At 41.1% G+C, this 20,522-nt stretch overlaps 1 protein-coding gene across 2 annotated transcripts in view; it reads left to right on the top strand.

Moving 5' to 3' along the window:
* Nucleotides 1–246, top strand: part of GRAMD4 (GRAM domain containing 4) — a 72,112-nt gene extending 71,866 nt beyond the window's left edge. For both annotated transcript variants that reach the window (XM_014249045.2, XM_014249044.2), the window contains one exon: nucleotides 1–246. In XM_014249045.2, the coding sequence (XP_014104520.1) occupies nucleotides 1–102 (102 nt within the window). In that variant the 3' untranslated portion in view covers nucleotides 103–246.
* The last annotated feature ends 20,276 nt before the right edge of the window (nucleotides 247–20,522 follow it).

Genomic DNA, 20,522 nt, shown 5'->3' with positions numbered 1-20,522 from the left:
CCTTTGGTGTTTGGTGCCATGGTACACAGAGATGAAGCTTTTGAGACAATTTTCAACCAATATGTGAAAATAACATCTGCATCACCCAGCAGTGAAAGCTAGTGTCTTATCCTGGAAGAGTTAAAGGAAACTTTCTTATTGTATGACTTGGTAGTGAAAAAAAATGAACATCCTCATCTATTTTGCAATAATTTTTCTTGTCTGGTGGTTTATATTCTATCTGTTACATAAACCAAGTGTATTTTATATATGCCTTCATGTTTGTTTTTAAGGTTTTTGTAAAAAAAAGACAAAAAAACCAAATGAAAACAGTGAAAGTGCTATCATCACTATTAGCCTTGCACATTAAGCACTTTTAATGTTTATTTACTGACATTAAAAGCTGGAAAGATGCTCGGAGACCTGACTATGTAATAGATTGATCCCTTTATCTCCACTGATGTCACTAGGGATACATTTATCCCTTTATCTTAGTTGTTTTTCCCTGAGATGTGAGAATGATGATTGCAGAAGCCTCCTTCTTCAGCTTGGAGTTTTTACTTGTGTCCTTTATTAAAACTGATGGCAACATCAAGGAAGTATTAGCTTCTTAGTATTTCCATATGTACAACTGCATTTAAAATAACTCCTCCTTGCTAATTTTTTCATCGCAGAAGGATGTTTTACTGGTTTGGTTAACTTCAATTTTTCCTGCATAGAGATGTTTAAATTACTTGTACAGTGAATTGGAGGAGAAAGTTTGTAACTATATCTTCCTTTCCTCATTAACCAAAGTAAGAGGAAGGAAGGCAGGCAGATACTTTTTATAAAAGAGGGCACCAAAATATTGTTCCTAAAATGTTAGGCATCTTAGAATTCTATTTCTATAGGTACTTGTCCTAGAAGGGCTCAGCTGTTGTACATGTTGCATGTACAAGGCGTTTGTATGTTAATGCATTACAGACTTGAAGGCTTTTTGTGCTGGGGAGGTGGGAATGATTAAGTTTTATTCCTTATAAAACCTTTTTTAATCTGGCTCTTGAGTTAACCTGTGATAAAAAAATCCTGTAATACAGCAACTGAAAGCACTAGTTTCTCTCAGAGCATAATTTGAGAAGCATTGGTGTGCTTCTGTCTTCCCCCTTCCAGAATTAAATTTTAGTAACAAATAAGCCCAACTGCCAGGTAAAACAGGAAGGCTGCACTCCTCTAAACTCTCTCAGGCCTGTCTAGCAGCAAAGCACATATTGACCTTTGTCTTTAATATTAGAAAGCTTTTATACTCTGTATAATAGCACCCATCTGAGAGGTTTAGAATTTTATTTGCATTTTCATGAAAGCACAGTAGGAGTTATGCCAAGCCTTCCAGAGTGTCTTTTCCTTTGCTATTGTCTTTTGACTCGAGTAGTATGGATGTCTCCAGACATTATATGAACAGCCCTAAACAAAGCAATGGAGATGCCAATTCTTATGTAAAAATGGAACTTAATACCATGGGTTTTTTTCCTCTGTTTTTTTAAACAGGAATTTCCTTTCTTTGTAAGGAAAGGGGTAAAATGAAGGAGGGAGAGGGGTAGCAAACACCAAAGGGTGTTTAACTGTTAGCACAGTTCTAAACTGAAGTGTGTCAGTAAATGCAGGAGTAATGAAGAAGGTGGAGGTCAAACTGTACAAACTTTATTTTAGTCTGGCTGTGAAGAGGTGTAGGATATGAGAACGTAAAACAAATTTTATATGAAGAAGTATTGTTGAATACCATAATTTGGTTGAGTATTGTAAAGTGAAACACTAATGGGGTGTGCCCTGGGTGGAAATGTAAGCGAGAACAGGGGAGAAACCACTGTAATGGCTAAAATGCAATTTTCAAGTTCTCACTTTAGAGTAGCACTTGAGCATGTCTGTACATGACCTGAAAAATGGGTGTATTTCTAACACCACCTTTGGTATGCTGTAACTCAGGGCCTGGAAACTTCAAATCTAAGTGAAGCTGGTGGGAAGTCCATTTTGCCACCGTTTAAAGTGGATGTAGGTTGACAGTTTATGGTTTCATAACTTTACACGTTCAGGTTATATGTTTAAGTAAAAAATCTTGATCTTAAATCTTTCTCATCAAAACTACTTTAAAATCAGTAAATATCTTTTTTGTAATTGCTACGTATTACAATTTGGCGTTTCTTTCTAGAATCTTCCTTGAATATCAAGTGTGGCTAAGAAGTAGGCATTAAAATGGCTTAATGTTATATAAATCTTAATCAGATTCATTCATTTTGTCTTAAGAGAAAAATCCCTTGGGTGTGTTTTAAGGTTATCCTTTTTTTTTTTTCCGAAGAAACAGAAAACTATATTTTTTACAGAGAGCATGCTCTTTTTCTTATTTTTGTATCATTTTTTCAAGTGTAATTTATACCTTCACTCTGATCATAACAGCAGTTTCAGTAGGAAATCAGTTGACTTGCACTTATTACCTCCTCCCCCTCCCACCCTTCACTGGTTGACCCTCGTGCAAGGGTTGTCCTAGATTCTGGTTCCTGGAGGAGCTATAGGATCTATACTGATGGTGCCAGGACAATTAACCCATACCCAGGCTTTGGAGAGGGAGAAAATATATCATTATCCTTTTCCCAGACTGAAATGCCTCATGTGTACAATATAATCTTAAAATTTATTTTCTGAACAAAGAAATTAGAAATGTCTTATAAAATCTAATGTGCTGAAGTTTGAAATAAATCCACACTTTAACAGTGTGAACTTAAAAGTTAGCAATCCTTAAAGCAGCAAACCTAGTGCAAACTGCAATGCAACATTGGTTCTAATGTAGAGAAAACAGACTGGATTTCTTTTTTTTTTTTTTTTTTTAATAGAGTTGTAATATAATTGACAGACATCTGTGTACATATTTTGCAAATTTCACTTTACATTGGGTTATCCGGTTTCCCTGCTGCACAGCTGCTCCCACGGTGTCCATGACTTCAGAGACTGAAGGTAAAACTGAAGTGTGTTTACTCACACTTTCTCACCTGCTGCACCCTCTCAGGTCTGGAGGGCAGGAGGGGATGGGCAGTGAGTGAATGTATACTTGACTTGTGTAATTACCCTGAAGCTCTCACCTGAAATTCCAATCTTCTACTTAGTTTTGCAGTACAGCCTGGTGCACTTGAGAAACAGGCTGGGTCGGAACACTTAATGTAAAGTGCTTCTAAATAGCTGAAAGTGATGTCCTTGTCATTCTGTCTGATTGCTGTTTATATTTGCAATTCTGTTCATGTCTGTGGATGTCCGGATCATTCACGCGTAATTGGATTTAACTTCTTTAGAAGTTCCTTGGTTAGTTTGAGTCCCTTTTAAAGACAATAAAAAAAGGGAGATGAAAACTGACTAATTCTTTATCACTGACCATTTAAATTCAAAAGCAAAACAAGCTGAAATATGAAATCATGCCTTTCTGTGCACTGTAGCTTTTGTGAGGCAAGATTGAGTGAAACAAGCTATTTATTGGTAGCAACATCACACAGGATGCCAGCAGCAAAACTCTACCTTCATTCTGCAGACAAAGAGAAAAGGAGTTTTACCCGACTGTGAAGAGATGAAAGGATGTACCTGTTTTTTGGCTACTGAAACCTGTTTGAAAACATTGGTAGTTTTTATTGAACTCTGTACATTTTGGCAGATGTTTAATTTCTACTAATCATTGAAATATAATGGATGTTAAAATTTTTATGTCTGAAGTTTGAGTCTATATTTTGAAATTGTAAATAATTCATTATCAGTGTAACTTTTGTTTGACAGAAGACTTATACTGTATGAATAATTGAAATAATGAAATTATTTGCCCTGTACGTTTTTTAAGAAAATCTTGTTTGTTTAAAAAGTCTTGTATAAATTATAATTTTTATTTAAATAAACCTAAAAATGCTTTGTGCTAACACTTCTTGCAAACTTCAATTATTTATCTATCAAAACTACAGCTGATTTCTGGGAACGAAGTGAGTTAGTGCTTTCTGGCAGATTCACAGCCACAGGTCCATGTCTGGGGGGAAGTGTGTGGGTGTCATTGCTTCTGAAGCCCAAGGAACTTGAATTTCATTTTGAATAATTCCATTACTTTATTGGAGAGTGTATGTGTGATTTTGGTTAGGTCTTTTCTGTGAGTACATCAGTCACTTTGTCATTACATGGTTAAGTTAATGCACAAAAAAAGCAAGCAGTGATTTCTAAGATGCTGCTGCAGGAGGATGTGGATGGCACAAGACTATTGGGAGGAGTACAAACTGCTGTCAGCCAGAGCTCCACACCACTGCTGCAGGTGGGCACTGCAGGTCAGGATAAGGAGCTCAGGTCTCTTCTCCATCCCCAGGGTGTGTGGGAGGTGTGCCCAGCAGCAGCATTCCCTAATCAGGAGCAGCTGTTGTGCAGCCCCTGTGTCACCTCAGCTCTCTGGTCACACCAGGTGTGCCTGTGTGTCACCTGTTCCCCTGCTGGGGGTGCAGGGCCAGGCTCCCTCATTGCTGCTGTGTTCCAGGGAAGCTGTCCCGCTGTCCCTCTGCCCTGTGCTTGCTTCCGTAACATTCTCAGGCCTTTGTCTGCCCGTAGGAATGTAATCCTGGAACTGAGCTGCCTGCTCATCTAACCCAGACCCGTTTGTTTGTCTCTACAGTGCTCCTTTCTGTTTGGCTCAGCTTAAATGGATCAGTCTGGGACAGATCCTCCACACGGGAATGCGTGCTGCTTTCCTTATTTCAATATTTAGTTTTCTCCTGGCGGCAGCAGTGCAGCTGGTGATTTAATGGTGTTTTACGCTGTTATTTAAGTGTTCTGACAATACTTAACTTGTTCAGAGAATACTTAACTTCCCTCTTGTACTGCTTTAATGTGTTTTTTGTTAAATATTTGTACAAGATGAGTTGCACCTGCAGCAGTACTCAGAGAGGTTGGATTCAATCCCACCTGCCTGAAGCCTTGTTGAACAAAAACGTGGAGCCTGGAAGTCTGGCTTTGGCTATAGACTCCATGGTGTGTGGGGAGGGATGTGGTCTTCCCGAAAACAGTGCTTGCCTATGTCAAGGTCATTTTAGCAGCCAATGACTAGCACAGAATTGTGTTGAACGAGCTGTTCACCTGCTGTCCCTGTAACTCCAATTCCTACTACTGAGGGGAGGCTTTCCAGCTGTAGTGTCACCCACACACAGTGCCTTAGTGCACTTGAGCAAGGCATGGCCTTGTGCAGTCCTGGATTAATGATAAAGGGCAGTTCAGAGCTGCACAGCCTAGTTGAGATGTGCTTTAGGCAAAATTTCTGCTTTTGTATTCTCCATGGAAGTTCTTTACATCTTTTCCAATTTCTGTGACATATAGTTGCATATGGATAACGATCTCCTTCAGCTTTCCTTTTTCACTGCTTCCCAGTTGAATACCAAATATAGATAAAAGTTGCTCTTTTTTTTCATTCTTAAATTTCCCAAATTTCTCCTTTGCTGTCTCTGACAGTTTTGAATTGAGAACTTTTCCACTGGTTCCTCTGACCATTGTTTTTCTTCAGCATTGTACCAGTTTTCTTCCTCTCAGAAAATCAACACTGTCATTTCAGTCCTGATTATTTGGAGATACTGATGGACTGTGTCCTGATAAACATGTCACAAGTTCACTAAAGCTGCCTTCACCTCTTAGATCTTCCATTTTGTATAAATTGGAGCTAAATTGCTGTATCTGCTGTTTGGATTACTCAGTGGCTTCCATTTTCTCAAGCTAATTTGTCATGTCTTTGCTGCTGATCATCTACATGACTGGGAAAGAAGATGTTTCTTGAACTTGTTGAGTGAGCTCTTTAAAGTGAGCAATCTCTTCTTGACAAAGCCAGTTTTACTGGTGCATGCATTTGTTGAGCAAAATATGTATCTGCAGAGGAGCAAATGTAGATGTAGATGATTTTGCCTGCTGCAAAATGGTGTTTGGGAAGGGATGTTTGAGCCTGAGCTGTTTGCTGAGGCATCTCCATGCCAGTCTCTTGAGCACAGGTTTTAACCTGTCATGGCTATGATGCCATGAGAAGGCTGACCTAGAACAGAGGCTAGACAGAGTTAAGAATAAAGTAGGTATTTATTGAAAGGCCTTAAAGGATACACCTTGGGCAGTACAAGAGCCTGGCCAGGGCTACACCCAGGATGGACCCAAAATGGTCACAAAATGGACGACTGGGCGTGAGGTCTCACATTTTTATAAGTTTTGGTCCATCTGCATATTTGGGTTAATTGTCCAATTACGGCTTCAGGTTATGAAGTCCCACCCTTATTTTCTCTCTTCAGTCCATCGTTGTCTATGCTTTTGGGCCTGAAACTTGTAGCAATTGTCCTTGATATCAAGCTAGAAAATGAATTGTTTTGTGTTCCTACTCTGTGAAGGGAGCTCACTGACACTTAAAATGAAGCACAAAACTACACACCTAGGCAGCACGGAATATGAAAAATATGAAAGCTAAACATCAGCTGAGTCAGAATTTCTGAAAATCATCTCTGTGGGTTGTTTATGACAGATAAGTATTTGGGAAGGACTCCTAGCATAAAGTCTGTAAACAAAGCAACTGTATTCAGTGTTGGTTTTGCTTTGTGAAAAAATGTTGCCCCTGACCAGAAATGTCATTGGCCTGTCACAAATATTAACCAGCCACACAACAGGAATAAGAGTCATGAGTTGATTCTAATTATATCATTTAGAATATCATGGAAGTTATATACTTGATGGGATCTGTACAAAAATATAGAAATGGGATCTGTACAAAAAATATTTGGAGCCAAAAGAAGCTCTTTGCCAAGAAAAAAAAAAAAGGAAAGAAGATTAAATCTTCTAGATGTTATTTGGGGGAAATCTGATGATGGGTATTTGAGTGTGAGCTAACAGCAACCTCCATTACACATTTTTTGTGAAGTGTGTATACATATATATACTTTTCCTTACTCTGAATGCAAGGCTTTCCTGTGTTTCAAGTGTGTTTTTCTTGCAGTACCCTGCTCTTTAGATGCTTGCAGGAAGTGTGTTATTTGTCTTGGTTAGTGGTCATGCTCTAGGAAGTTTCCAAAGCTACAGAGGATGTCGTCACTACTCCCAGCACTCACCTGGCACAGGAGATGCCTTAGAAAACCCTTTCCTGCTCATCGAGGGAGCTTCACTTTGTTCTCATGGTGTGTTGAATCCTATGACTTACCAAAAAGAGCAACCCTGACTGCACAGCTCATGGAGTGGTGGCAGCTGTGTCTGTGCTCAAATCCTTGTGCAACATAGTGGCTCTGGACAGCTTCCAAGGAAAGCAAAGCACAGCTAAGCCCTGAACTTTACCTATGTGATGCAGGACCGAAATGGTGAAGGGAAGACAGATGGAATATGAGGGAGCAGCAGCTTTGAGTCCAAAACTGGACTTGTGATGGCTGTGGGTGTTCCTCACACCATCTGTGGCTGAGCACGGTTCAGGAGGGCTTTTGGAAAAAGGGGAGATCCTGTCTTCAAAGCTGTATAAATATGTTGATACTCTTCATTTAAATATGCCAAAAAGTGTATCAAGAATGTCTATATGAAAAATGTACATTTACTGTATTGCTCTAATAGAGCCATTTTCAAGTATGACCTAGTGGTCACGATGCAAGGTCACTGCGTGGCAAATACCAGTTGTATTTGATGACTTTTCAGGAAAATAAAAGGAAATCATCTAAACCACGACAAACATCGTGAACTTGCTGCTCTACTAACTCCTGCTTAAGATTTATTTCTAGTGTTTGAGTAATTTTACTGTTTTATATTCCTGACAATGTGAACAGCTTAGTGGAGACTTACTGTGCATCTCCTGACTTGGAGATGACAGGAGCCTGTCAACACCTGCTTCTACAGGTGTGCAGGCTCTGTGTCCAACGGAGTAAACACCTTGAACAACCTGAGCCCTGGTCTCTGCTCAAGCAGGCGTTTTAAGGTGACTGGTTTCATGCCAAACTAAGAGCTCCCTGCCTCCTGCTTCCTATCTTGTGCCAAAGCTGGGGTGTCTGGGCTGCAACATTAATAACAAGGTTCTTTTCTTTAGGACTGAGAGTGACAAGACAGAGGCTGTCTTCTTGTGTTCAGACTTGGTTGTTTATTCTCTTATCTATATTACATGTATACAGAGTACAAGGAGCTATATACACTAACACAGAGAGGTGCAAAATGGCTAACAAAGAACTTCTTCAAGGTCTTTTATATGTCTATTTGCCCAATTAGCAAATGCCAAGTAAATGATTTTTCTTAGTGACCCAATGACCCCGACACCTGTGTGCTGCACTGCAGCATTTTCCATCCAATCACTTACTATTACCCAAAATTCCCTAAAAGAAGATGAAGAAGGTGAAAGGGACAACACCCTAAGTCCTCCGTCTTGTCTCTTGTTTTCTAAAATAGCCTAAACCCCAAACTTCAACTCTTTCACCCAATGACTTTGTTAGCATTTGAGAACACACATAATCACAGAATGATTATATGCAGGTGCTTTATTGGAGCACACGGGAGCTAGGGGTATCAGCAACCCAAATCTAGCTCCATCGTCTTTGTCCAAAGTGCACATATTTATACAATTTTAGCTGTAGCAGTAATTACTTATAACAACCTTTTCAATATTGCTTCATTAACATTGATTCATTAACTTTATCAATATTACTTCATTAGAGTTAGCTCATCCTTGTATGAACATGTATGAATCTTATCTCTGGGTATCTTAGAGATCCCAGGTACCTGTTCCCATTACCATAAACATTTTAGCTTGTTAAACCATCCCTAATACCAAGCATTCTTGTGACCTCCTTCTACATGATTTTCAGAAACATTTAACCCCATAGTAACAACTTACAAAAACTCTCTAACTTACACACATTCCAGTTTCTCTGTTTAACAACTGTCTCCATGGTGTTATGTGAAATTCAGTGCTTTCTTGGATGTCCAAGCCAGGTATCATAGATAAGGGCATGTATCCTGTGCCTCTGACTCCAACACTGGGGCTCACCAAACTTTCCTGAAATGGCAGGAGCCCAGCACAGCATTTGATAGCAGTGAGAAGAGCAGTGTGTTATCCACCTTTCCAGGAGCACTGGAAGCTGTTACAGGCTGGCTTGGCTTCCACTGGATCTGCAGCCCAGGTATGGTTTTGGTGGCCATAAGGAATCTGACATAGAATTACCTCTGTGTTCTCCTCTTCAGGTTTGCAATGTCCATCAGATTTCAGAGGCAGCTTTTGAATATAACTTGGATAAACATTAAAGACTGATCCTGAACATATAGTATTAAAGAATAATGCAAAGAAACTGAGTTAAAGTGTCTGTGTGTGCAAGTTAACTTTGCACAAAACCTGATTGTGCAAATATTTAAAGAGTTGGAATGCTGTTAGAGGTATGTTTAATCTGATAAATCTACTTCCTTCAAGCACTGACTTTTGCCCAGCTCCTTCCCTCAAAACTTCATACAGAGCTGACAAAAAAAAAAGGGTGAGGAGGTTGCTGTTGCTCATCAAATTTTTGGGGCCATTGCAATAGGAGCAGAGATTGTTAGAGAGGAGGCAGGAAGCACAGCCAGGAGAGGTTGTGGGCTTTTTGTTTGAGCATGTTGTCTCAGGGGCTGTGCTGGGTTAGACTCATTCCTCTTTGGAAACAGGAGCAAGGTGGGGATGGCTGTTTCACAGCCAACATGCAGAAGCAGAAGGCATGTTATCTGATGTGTGGCATGTTTTCATCCTAAAAACCATGAATAAGGGTCTTGGACGATGTTAAATTTAAATTTTAAAAAGTTTTGATTTAATTTGTATTTTTAGCCCATGTTACTCTTTATTTTTACCTTTCTGCATGTGTGCCTGTGGACATGTAGCTGTGTGCACTGAAAAAATGGGCCAAAACCTTAACATTTCTGTGCACAGCAGATATGTTCATGATATGTGTGAAGGTTGGTGAAGTTTAGCTTTCTTTTTTCCAGGCCCTTAGCCCCACCTAGCCATCGTGCTCCTGCAGCTTTCCCACTTCAGCTCCCAAAGCTGCCTCCAGACACATCATGTTCCCACAGGTGCCAAGGGCCACTGTGTGACCTGGTATGTGGTGGCACTGCTGAGGTGTGTAAAATGCAGGTAGATACAGGGCTGGGCTGTTAAGCCATGAAAAATAAGTGCTGGTGCCCTGTATCTTTGAAAAAAATCTCATCCTTGATTTGTAAGACGTACTGTGGGTTGTAGCAGCAGTGGTGGCTTCCCAGATGCCAGCCAACAAATGCCTGAATATAAACTTTTTGCAGGTATACACCATTTCTAACACTTGTTATTTTTAAAACTGAGAAAGGACTAACTCACATTAGATGGGGGATGTCCTTCTCCTATTACACCCCGTATCTTCAGCCTGCAAAGAATACTATCTTGTACTTAAACACCCTGAGATCTGTGTCCTTGTGCTGGTGGCAGAGATCCCAGCATTTGCTGTGTTTCTCTCTGTCTGTATGAATTTGTTCCCTTGCTTTTTTAGAGCATGAGCTGCTGGAGCTGCAGAGCCCACCAATGCCAGACCAGGGTGAGGAATGTTGTGCTGGCTTGTCTCTCAGTGCTGCTGAGGTTGAGGGGTTCCTGTGACAGCTCTGGGAACCAGATCTGTAAGCCCCTCATGGAAATGCATCACACTAAGTCCTTTGTAAGCAATTTGTGTTATTGTATGGCTGAGATACTTTATAACACTGTATTTTAATCCTTGCTGCTAACATTTTTGGTGGGGAATATATTATCAAAATATAGGTGCCAGGTTTTAGTTATTTCTAAGTTTTTGTTCTTTTTTTTAGGAATTACACTGTTTGGTTTCTTTATTACTGTCAAGAAAGCCCTAATGGAAGACACTTTTCCCCTGCTTTCAGGAGTGTTATTTTGGTGATTACATCAGGTTGCTCAGGGGAGGATGAATCGATGAACGACGACCTGAGTACCTGACAGGAGAAGACTCTCACTGTGACAGGGGAGAAGGTGGTGGCAAGCTTTCTCAGACTTCTGATTTCTGGCAAAGCTGTGTCTCCAAGAGGTATTAAATCCCAAATATTGGTGCTTTAAAGTGCCTTTGGTGGGTACTCAGCCCTGCAGTTGTCCCACCAGACAGAGCTGCTGAAACCTTTTGGCCTCAAGGACCCTCACAGTGACCACGAGCTTGATGGCCCCTCCAACAGAGCCCAGTCTGTGCTGCTCTGCTGGCCTCAGCAGCTGGTTGGAAGTGCCTGTCCTGAGCTCCTGGCTCCCACACAGCTGCAGGAGGAGGTGGAACAGAACAGCTGCCATACCCCTGCACAGCAAGCAGCTGGAGCCAGGCACTGTCCCACTGCAGCTCCCAGCTGAGTACAAGTCCTTGCTTTCCTCTCTTGTCCAGGAGGGTCATCACCACCCATGCTTGAGCCTGTCCCAGCTGGGAGAAGGGACAGAAATGCCTGAGCTTTGTGCCCCTGGCTGGGGGCATGTTGGGCTGGTGCCATCCCCAAGGCACTGATGGGTGGCAGAGGTGGAAAGGAGTCCTTCTATCCTCTCCTGCATTTACAGACAGAAAAGTTTCAGGCAAAGCTTTAGCAAAACAGAATTCTTTTTAGGCTGTTACCTTCATTCCCACCCATTGTTCCACAATTTATGGTGTCCATTATGTTTTAATCAGCCAGCTCTGTGTGGGAAGGACTGTGCTGCTTGCACTGCTCCTTGTGTCAAGATCCTGAGAGCAGCTATGATGAAGAGAGAGGGACTCTTTACAAGGAGGGTCTCACCTGTCCTGTGTCTTTTATCCTCTTCTATTAGGTTAACTTTCTGTCTGGTTTCATATTGGTTCCTGTAGTTCCTGAAGTGAAAGAACTACCTAGGCTCTCCTTTTGGACCCTAAGCCTGCAAATCAGAAATACAGCTGTCAGAGCCAGGGGGACTGTGCTATGCCAAGCCAGTCTGGGCTCAGGGGACCATCCCCTCCATTTCCTCTTGCTATTGATGTGGTTGAGGTAATTTAAATGCCCTTTCTCCTTGTTAGTTTTTTTCTGAAATATAGCTGCTGAGTGAGGTTTTTAACCACTTGAAAGGGAAGCCCCTGTGGGAAATGAGGTTGAAGTACATTTATCAGATGTTAGTTTTGATGCTCTCATTCTGAAAAGCAACATTGTGGTCTGTCTAATTTTATATGTTTTTAATTAGCAGAGGCACTGTTTGCTGTGGTGGGTACCATGCAGGAGCCTGCTGAGCTGTGGGGGTGATGTGCTCTGGGCACAGAATGGGGAAGAGCTGCTCATCCCCACGGGCTTCAGCCACTGTGCTGAAACTGGAGGTCTCCATCACCCAAAATATTGGTCATCTGGGCACCTGTGAGACCTCTGGGGTGGAGTTTTTAACAAGGTGTTTTCCTGTGAGCTGTCTCCTAGTGGGCCCTGCCGCATTCAGCTCATACTTGAAGACAACCTGTATCCTCCCTGAGCCCTGGGCTGCTTCCATCTGCTAGTATTTAAAAATGAAGGGAAGGCCCTTGGAGTAAGTGTGCTGCTTTAGATCTCATTGGCAGTTTCTACTTGCTCATCAGCAATGAGGTGAAAATAACATCTGGCTACAGAGCAGTGTGCAGGTCTTGGAAAAGGTCCCTGTGCCTAGTGATTGCAGGGGCACTGAGATGCAAGGTTTTGGCATGCACCTAGTCCTTTGTAAGAAGACAACTCTGCAGATTCCAAGAGGAGAAGCAATGTTGTTAATCCAAGTGCTCTGTAACACTGGAATGCTTTTGTACCGAGGTGGAGGCTAAAGGCTGAGGTAAACTGCTACTCCACACCCCCAACACAGCTGTCTGGCAGCTGTAGGCAGGGGAGGGATGGAGAGGCCTTAGCTCCAGCAGGATATGTGCTGGTTCCTTAGGCTCCAACAAGGAAAACAGGTGGAAAATAGCTTGGACAAGGTCATTGCCCTCAAGAGTGCAATATCTGTTGTCTTTAACAGGTAACTTGGTCAGCCCAGGGGCTGACCAGTGTGGCTGGGGGTAGCTACCCACTGCTTCCCCTGCCACCCTCCACCCACTGCTCCATCCTGGGCTCTGAACCCCACAGGGGTTGCTTTGTGCTCTGGCTGTCAGGACATGGTTCCTGAGCTGTGTGCCACTGTGGCATGCTGAGGGACAGCCCCTCCTGAGCAGAAAACACTTTGTTTTATAGGGCTGGAAGGAGCTGTGCACTGCAAAACCCTGTTCCCTAAGGCTGCTGAATAAGGCCTGCATTAGGCAGGTGTATTGCCTGTACCTGCTGTCTGTATTGCTATTTACTGAGGTCAGGCATCCTGGGGAGGAAGAGAAAATAAGGTAAGAGTAAATATCTGACCAAGTAGAAACTGGCTTCTGCCTTCCATTCTGCTTCTCAGTCTGGTGAAGGGTTCACAGAACTTCCCAGCACTCCAGCCTCAGCTGCAGGTGGGTTGATTTTCACAGAAGGGGTTTTTATTGAAAGAGTTTGTCAGACATATATGCAGATCTGATTCAATATTAAAAAAAAATAGTAACAATTTTGTTTTATCTCTGACTCAATTTGCTTTTTGACACATCAAGTCTTCCAGAAAACAGGCAAAGACAGGAAAGAGACAACAGACAATGTCATTATTGATCTAAACATTTTTAGCCAGGCAGTAGCAAACATTTAAAAAAAAAAGTGTATCTTGTCTCTAATATAATGTCAGTATCTAAGGGAGAACTAAAATAACCATGTTAGACTGTGCTGTATACTCTGACAAGTAATTTTAGGAGTCTTTGAGTGTTTAGCAATGGAAGGAGGAAGTAGAAGCAAGAAAGGTTATTATAAAAAAATCCCTGAAGGCTGAGGCACAGCAAGACATTGGTCTTCTTGAAGACTTCAGCTATTTGATTCAAAGTCAGAAAAAAAAATCAAAGTTTCATTGAAAAGATGTAAAAAACCCACATTCCTTCCTGATGGACCAATTCCTACTTGCTTCCCTATTCATGCCCCCTAAACTTTGCATCAATAAATAAGAAGTATAGATTTGGGGATATTCAGTGCTATTATGAGAATGTACATATTTTCTTCCTGGTTGTTTCATGTCTGTTATCTGGTCCAAAGTCAGAAAAAAAAATAAAAAATCCAGATTTCATTGAAAACATGTAAAAAATACACATTCCCTTTTAAGATATCAAATTCTCTTGATAGTAGTCCCCCTGAGCACTGCTTTGTTGCTATGGTGATTACTAGTCCATTTAAGCCACTTTAAAATGGTAATGATGAGCAAGAAAACCAAATTCATAACAATGTCATTAGCATAGCTATTTTTGTGTGTTCCATGAGATTAGGAAATGACCAAAGTCTGGGGAATAGTAGTCTGATTCATTTTCAATTTTTATGGGCTGCTAATGGTTTAATGGCAAACAGATCTGATACAAGCTGCTATCAAAGACATCAGCTCTGAGATGATAAAGCTATGGGGCCTTTGTGATCCACTGTGGCAGAATAAGGCAGCCTGAATTAATAAAAATACCTTTGGGGCATCCTCCACCACTGGTGTGACATTGGACTTGGGCTCTGTGAGGAATCTGGTCCTGCTGAGGCAGTACCAGGGGAGGGAAACTCGATGTTAACTCTGTTCCCAAACTTTTTGGGCCCCCAAGTCTTCAGAGCCAGCCAGCTGAATGGTGGGATTCCATGAGCCACCACCCTCAGTACTTCAGCTGATGAAGTGCAGCGGTGATGGGAGGCCTCAGCTGCAGTGTGTGCTCTGAAGGGGAACAGACAGGGAGAGAACCCCAGCCCTCACCACAGGACACCTCTCTACCTGTCAGGACACGTGCTTTAGTTAGAGGACTTTGAATGAATGAATGAAGGGCATCACACATGCTGGCCTGGTAAGTAAGTGCCTGGTGAGCTTCTCTGGCCGGTGGCTATGGAGGGGATGTGGAGGATGGCCCACTGTGCAGGGGCTGGGGCAGAAGCAGGACAGGAACCTTCAGGAAGCACTGATGAGGCTGTCCAGGCACACCTGCACTTTCTTAAGTCTTTTGGAGACTGTTTCAAATTATGATTCACTGAAGGGTATTTAACCCTTCAGTGAATAAAGTAAATGTGTTTCTTATCCTTAAGTATCATTGTGCAGGGCGGTCCTGGTTTTTGGTGCCAGCAGGATTTGTGATGCCCTCCAGCACTAGGAAGGATGTTTCCACCCAGCTGACAGGTCCTGTGTGAAGATAAAGGACACTGGCTGCCATACCAGAGAGTCACAGTTGACGTAAGGCAGGTGACAGACATCACCCCTTGGCCAGCAGCAAGGTCTGATCCACGGAGGGGGCACCCTGCAGTGCCACCCCCCTGCAAACTGGGTCCATTAAATATTTGTCCTCACTAAGGTTATATACAAAGGATATGACTCCAAAATCTCTTGTTTAGTGAAATATGCTCTAAAATATATTTTAGTGACTGAAAATCTTAAAAATACTGACCAGCTGGCAGGAGGAGGGGAAGAGCTAAGATAAAATAATAAAATAGATGAAGTGGCAGACTCTATGCTGCTGGTGTCGCTGACACTGCTTTGGTTTAAGACTTCTATGAGGCAAGAGGAGTCTGAAGTCCCAGATATGACAGACAGGAGCTATCAAGGTAAAGTTACTGTGACTATTTTTATAAGGTTCCCAGAAAATTAAAGCCTTTCCTTTCCCTGTTAAGAAAAAAAGTTTGAGCTGAAGGACAAAAATATCACCTGCTTTTCAAGGCTGAATTCTTTTTCACTTCTGAAAATGAGGAACTTGTTATATCCTGAGTCATCCAACAAGTGATGAAACTCTAATTTCAGAGGCAAGAGTCTGGTGCTTACAGCAGCTCCTATGGCAGGAGGCCCAATAGGCACAACTGGAAATACTCTTGTCTCAGCACCTGGCTCTAGAATCTGTCTGCCACTGGTTCCAGATACAATGAATTGCAAATAAAATAAAATAAAATAAAATTTAGAAAAAGTGAGGTATTGATTTTATAATATTTTCGCTTGACCTTCTTCCCTTTACCTAGGGGTAAACGTGTTATTTGTTGTTGCACAAACAGTGCTGACAGGCTGTGTCAGCATGTGATGTGTAGTGAGAAGTCCCTCTCCAGAAACCAGGCTCTGAAAAGCTGGGAGCTGGGCAGTATGTTCCTGAAAAACTCTCTGGTGTCATCATGGCCCAGCTGTGCCTTGCTAATGCAACACTTGCTCCTTGGTCCACCTTCTGTAGGAGAGATGCTTGAAGTAAATGCAAAAATTTTAGTAAATCCAAACTTGAGACTGCCACCCTTTCTTTATCTTATACATATATACACACACATATATATAGTATATGTATTATTTATATATAACACCTGGTTTGAAGAAGGTAAACCAAGGTACACTAAAAATGTTGAACCTAATATATCCTTATAATTTAATACCAGTATCTGCCTACCCCAGCAGGCTGCAGATGAGCCTGATGAACCAGAGACATCAGTGTTTTGGCTCCCACTTGTTGGTGTCATGGGGTGCCCATTGCTGTGGCTCAGGCACCACAGAGGATCTGGAGCTGCCATTTGGAAATTGCCATTACCAGGGTGATGGTGGCAGCCTCATGTGGAGGCCATATATTTAGATAGGAAGTTTACTTTGTAGACAACAAGAGATACTAAAATTATTGAACCTGTTCCACTCTGAAACTTGCTGCTTTCACTGGCAAAGATGAACTCACTGAGGAGAACCTCTTAAAAAATGGAAGAAATGCAGGACCTTTCAGGTGTTTTGCTCCATGAAAAAATAACTTTATTTTAATTCAAAGCCTGCACAATGTGACATTTTCCTTTATCTCTTCCATCTGTATTTGGCTTCTATGTGAATTGCGATGCAAGAAAAACAACATCAAAATTAAAAAGAAAACCATATATTTTTTGCCTGCAGAAATTTAATCAAACAATTCATCACAGAAGGGACTGAGTGAAGGCAGATGCAGCTTGTCATTTTGAATGCAGGCAAATGGAAAGGTAAATGAAAGGCAAAAGATGAAGGTGATGGGTCACTATCTCTAATAACACATCTAATTCTGTTGTTATTCTGTCTCCAGGCTGATCTGGGGAATTTGTTGAACTATGAATTTCTGTACACATATAGGGTTCATGCTTCAGTGCACAGTGCTGATTGCTCATCAGAGGCCTGTGAGCAAAGGCAGCTACTGCAGAAATTCAGTTCTCCTTCTGTAATGAGCTTGTCCAAAAGAAAGAAGAAAAAGGATTAAAGTCAGTTATAAATTGTGTGTGTTTTATTTTCCATTATGACCTTTCTTTGCAAACATCTTAGGTTTCCCCCATATGACTTCTGTATAAATTCTGTATAAATGAATATATATATATATGTTTTTCTTCATTTAAACATGACACCGGATGAATTATCTTTTGTCAGAGTCATAGAGCAATGAAGAGAAGAAAATCTCACTGAATGGTTATTTATTGCCTGTGATGTTTCAATGAGGAAAGACTTCCTGTTACCAAATTAACTAACTTCCCTCTCTTGTTATTTGACTAACAGATGAACAAGACTGATTTGCTATTGCATCTTCTCCCTAGTAATTCTTCACTGTGAAATGAACTAAATGGCAAGCTAAAATGCATCAGGAAGGAGTTCTGTGCTTGCTGGAGTTCTCTGGCTGCAGCACTACTATAAATGTCACTCTGTCTCTCTTTCTGGGAGGGAGATTCAGCAAAAATGGAGTTTTAAATAAGTGGGCTATTTAGAAACCATTCACACAAATGGAATGAGCCTTAGAGTGTGTTTTAGAGCAGCAGCAAGGATGAGACTTTCACAGAAACTGTTTCCTGTTCATCTGCTCTCCTGTTGGACACCATTAATTGTTTCTTATTGGGATGTATAATGAGGACAGCTGAATACCAGTGAGCTCTGCAAGGATGGCTTTCATTTCACTTGTGAGCCAGGCTTAGAACAAGTGAGGGTCTTTCTTGGAAGGTTCACAGTAAGTGTTCCTTTAAAAGAAACTTAAATTCTGCAGGTTTAAGTGTAATTTCTTTAAAATCCTGCCCCTGTGATCTCTGCTGAGCTTTACTGCATTTCCCATGAGGTGTTCAGCTGCATCACTGCACAGCTGCTCCAAGCCTGAGGAACTGTCTCAGATCCCTTGGCTGTTCAACCAGTGGTGCCAATACACTTTTCTTTCCACCATTTCAGAATCACTTCTATTTCTCTTTTTCATGAAGTCTTTGGTGCAAGCTGGTAGTAAAAACATACAGCTCTATAAAATACATCTTGTTAAGGTAACTTTTCTATCCTGTGCATCACTTAAGTGTTTGTCTAAGTTGTGTTTATCTCCAAGGGTTCTATCAGCCAAGTCTGTGTTCCCAAAACCCAGCTGCTCTTCAGAATTGCTCTTCTCTTTATACTGTCAAGTCAAGTATGTTTGAATTTTGGTTGTTTTTTTTTTCTTTGAATTGTTCACAGAAGCCATTGAAAGTTGATGTTTGCCAGTTTTTACCACAGGTATAGCTGGCTTTTAATTAAGCCTCTAAGCTACTGCAGATTGTTTATTTTCCACTGCCAAATACATATTAGGTTTTATATCCTGGGGGGAAATGAGTTCTTCAACATTTGTTGTTTGGCCTGATGCAAGTTGGAATGTTCACATGAGCACACATAAAAATCTGAACAAATTGTTCAAAAAACACCCTCTAATTTGAAAACATCTTGATGTTTTTGTTTCAAGCTGCAATCTACAGCACATACCTGTTCCTGGAGCTGCAGTCCTTGGGGCTGTGAGTTTAGATTCCCTTTGTGCCCATTTTCCCTTGTAGCATTAACCTTCAGGCTTAGCTAACTCATAGACAAAAATCCTGGGGAAGAAATGCCAATTAGACAGCAACCTACTTTTCTTTCTCTCAGCTCAGCTTCTTATGGGTTCTCGTCAGCCTCCGGGGAACACCTGAAGGTCTGGGAGTCTGAGAATCCTCTCTTGGGTGTATCTACATTCATCATTTACCCACAGTAATGCTGAATCAAAACCTTCTTTTGATAGAAAGCTCCTGCTGGAGCATTGCAATCTTTTTTGGTAATGGCACCAAATTCCAAATTCCCATCTTGAAAAATGAGGCTCATTTTTCCAAATTCCAAAGATCCAAATTCCCATCTTGAAAAATGAGACGCAAACAACCCACCACATTTCTATGTGGTGAATTCATCTGTGCTATGTTACCTTCAGAACTGTGTTGACTCCCAGATTGCTGTCACATTAGACAGGGCCCAATTGATAGCTTAGGTTTGATGGGATTTCTGCCAAATCAGGCACTGTGAAATGACTGAAAGGATTTCTGGGTGCAATCAAGCAGGAATCAAAAGTTCTTTATGGCTAAATGCAAAGCAAGTTTTCTTCACTTGTTTTAGTGCCAGGTCTGCCAAGGCTCTGGAGCATCCATCACATATTTATGCTCATTTCAGATCCAGAAACAAAATTAAAAATGCAGGGAGAGGCATTAACATGATTCACAGAGTTTCTAAAAGCATGAGGAAAGCATAAACCAAAGAGAATTTAAAATCTGGGTGACATGAGGAGCTCCTGAAGAAACTGAGTCTGATGCAGTATGGGAAGGATGTTGATGGGATGGCCTTGCAGCCTTTAAATACTTTCATGTCAGCAGGTTTGGGAGCTCAAGAGTTCTTCAGAGGTGGTAGATAAAACCAGCTAGGTTACACACTGTGAGAAACCTCAGAATAACAAACTAAGGCGTGGTGAAATAGGGAGTTGAGACACTGAAAATGCAGGCACCTAGTTAAATGAAGGTTTGAAGAAATGACAGATGAAATGATCTTGTAAAATTTTCACTGACCAGAAGGGCAAAGTAGTCTCTTTTTCCAATTTTAAGACACTTGTTGGAGAAAACAAACCCATTTCTTCGACAAAAGCAAACCTATTTTTTTTGTGGTTTGTTACGATTTCAGGATTCAATGTGTTACAAATTTTAAAATAAATATCTAAAAATAAATAAAGATTTAAAAATAAACTTTAAAATTATCAGTTTTCCACTTAGAGCCTTTGGTAAAGCAATATCAAAGCTCATTTTATCTCAGTGCTTCCATTTTGGACAAGCTGAGGCCAGGTTAAAATTAAGAGCATTGTCTTGATATACATGGGCTCACATGAGTGGTAAAGCTGCTGGTGGATCCATCCATGGGATCAGACTCTAACTTTCCTTTAAAAAAAAGTGAGACCAACAAACAAGCTCCCTCCTACATTTGTGAATCACAAAACTCAAGCAATTTCTTGGTGTCTGAGATTTTTTTAAGGCATTAAGAGATAATTAAAAAAAATTCAATAATAAGTTTTTTTGTTTTCCACTGAAGATTAAAAATCACAGTTTGCTCCTCCAAGGTTCAGGTCTCCTGTACAGACTGTCAGCAAAATCCTGGCTGAATCCTTTATTGTTTTTGGTGTTTGGTTTTAGATGAGGGTGGAAGTCTTTGGGACAGGTTTAGTTTTGTTATTAGAATGGATCAGCATTTCCATGCCATCGCTCTTTGAGGCATCTGAAAG

Source organism: Pseudopodoces humilis, chromosome 5, assembly GCF_049639895.1.
Source record: "Pseudopodoces humilis isolate 2021_Gansu_Grassland_sample_001 chromosome 5, ASM4963989v1, whole genome shotgun sequence".
NCBI lineage: Eukaryota > Metazoa > Chordata > Aves > Passeriformes > Paridae > Pseudopodoces > Pseudopodoces humilis.
This window is presented reverse-complemented; position numbering and strand designations above follow the sequence as displayed.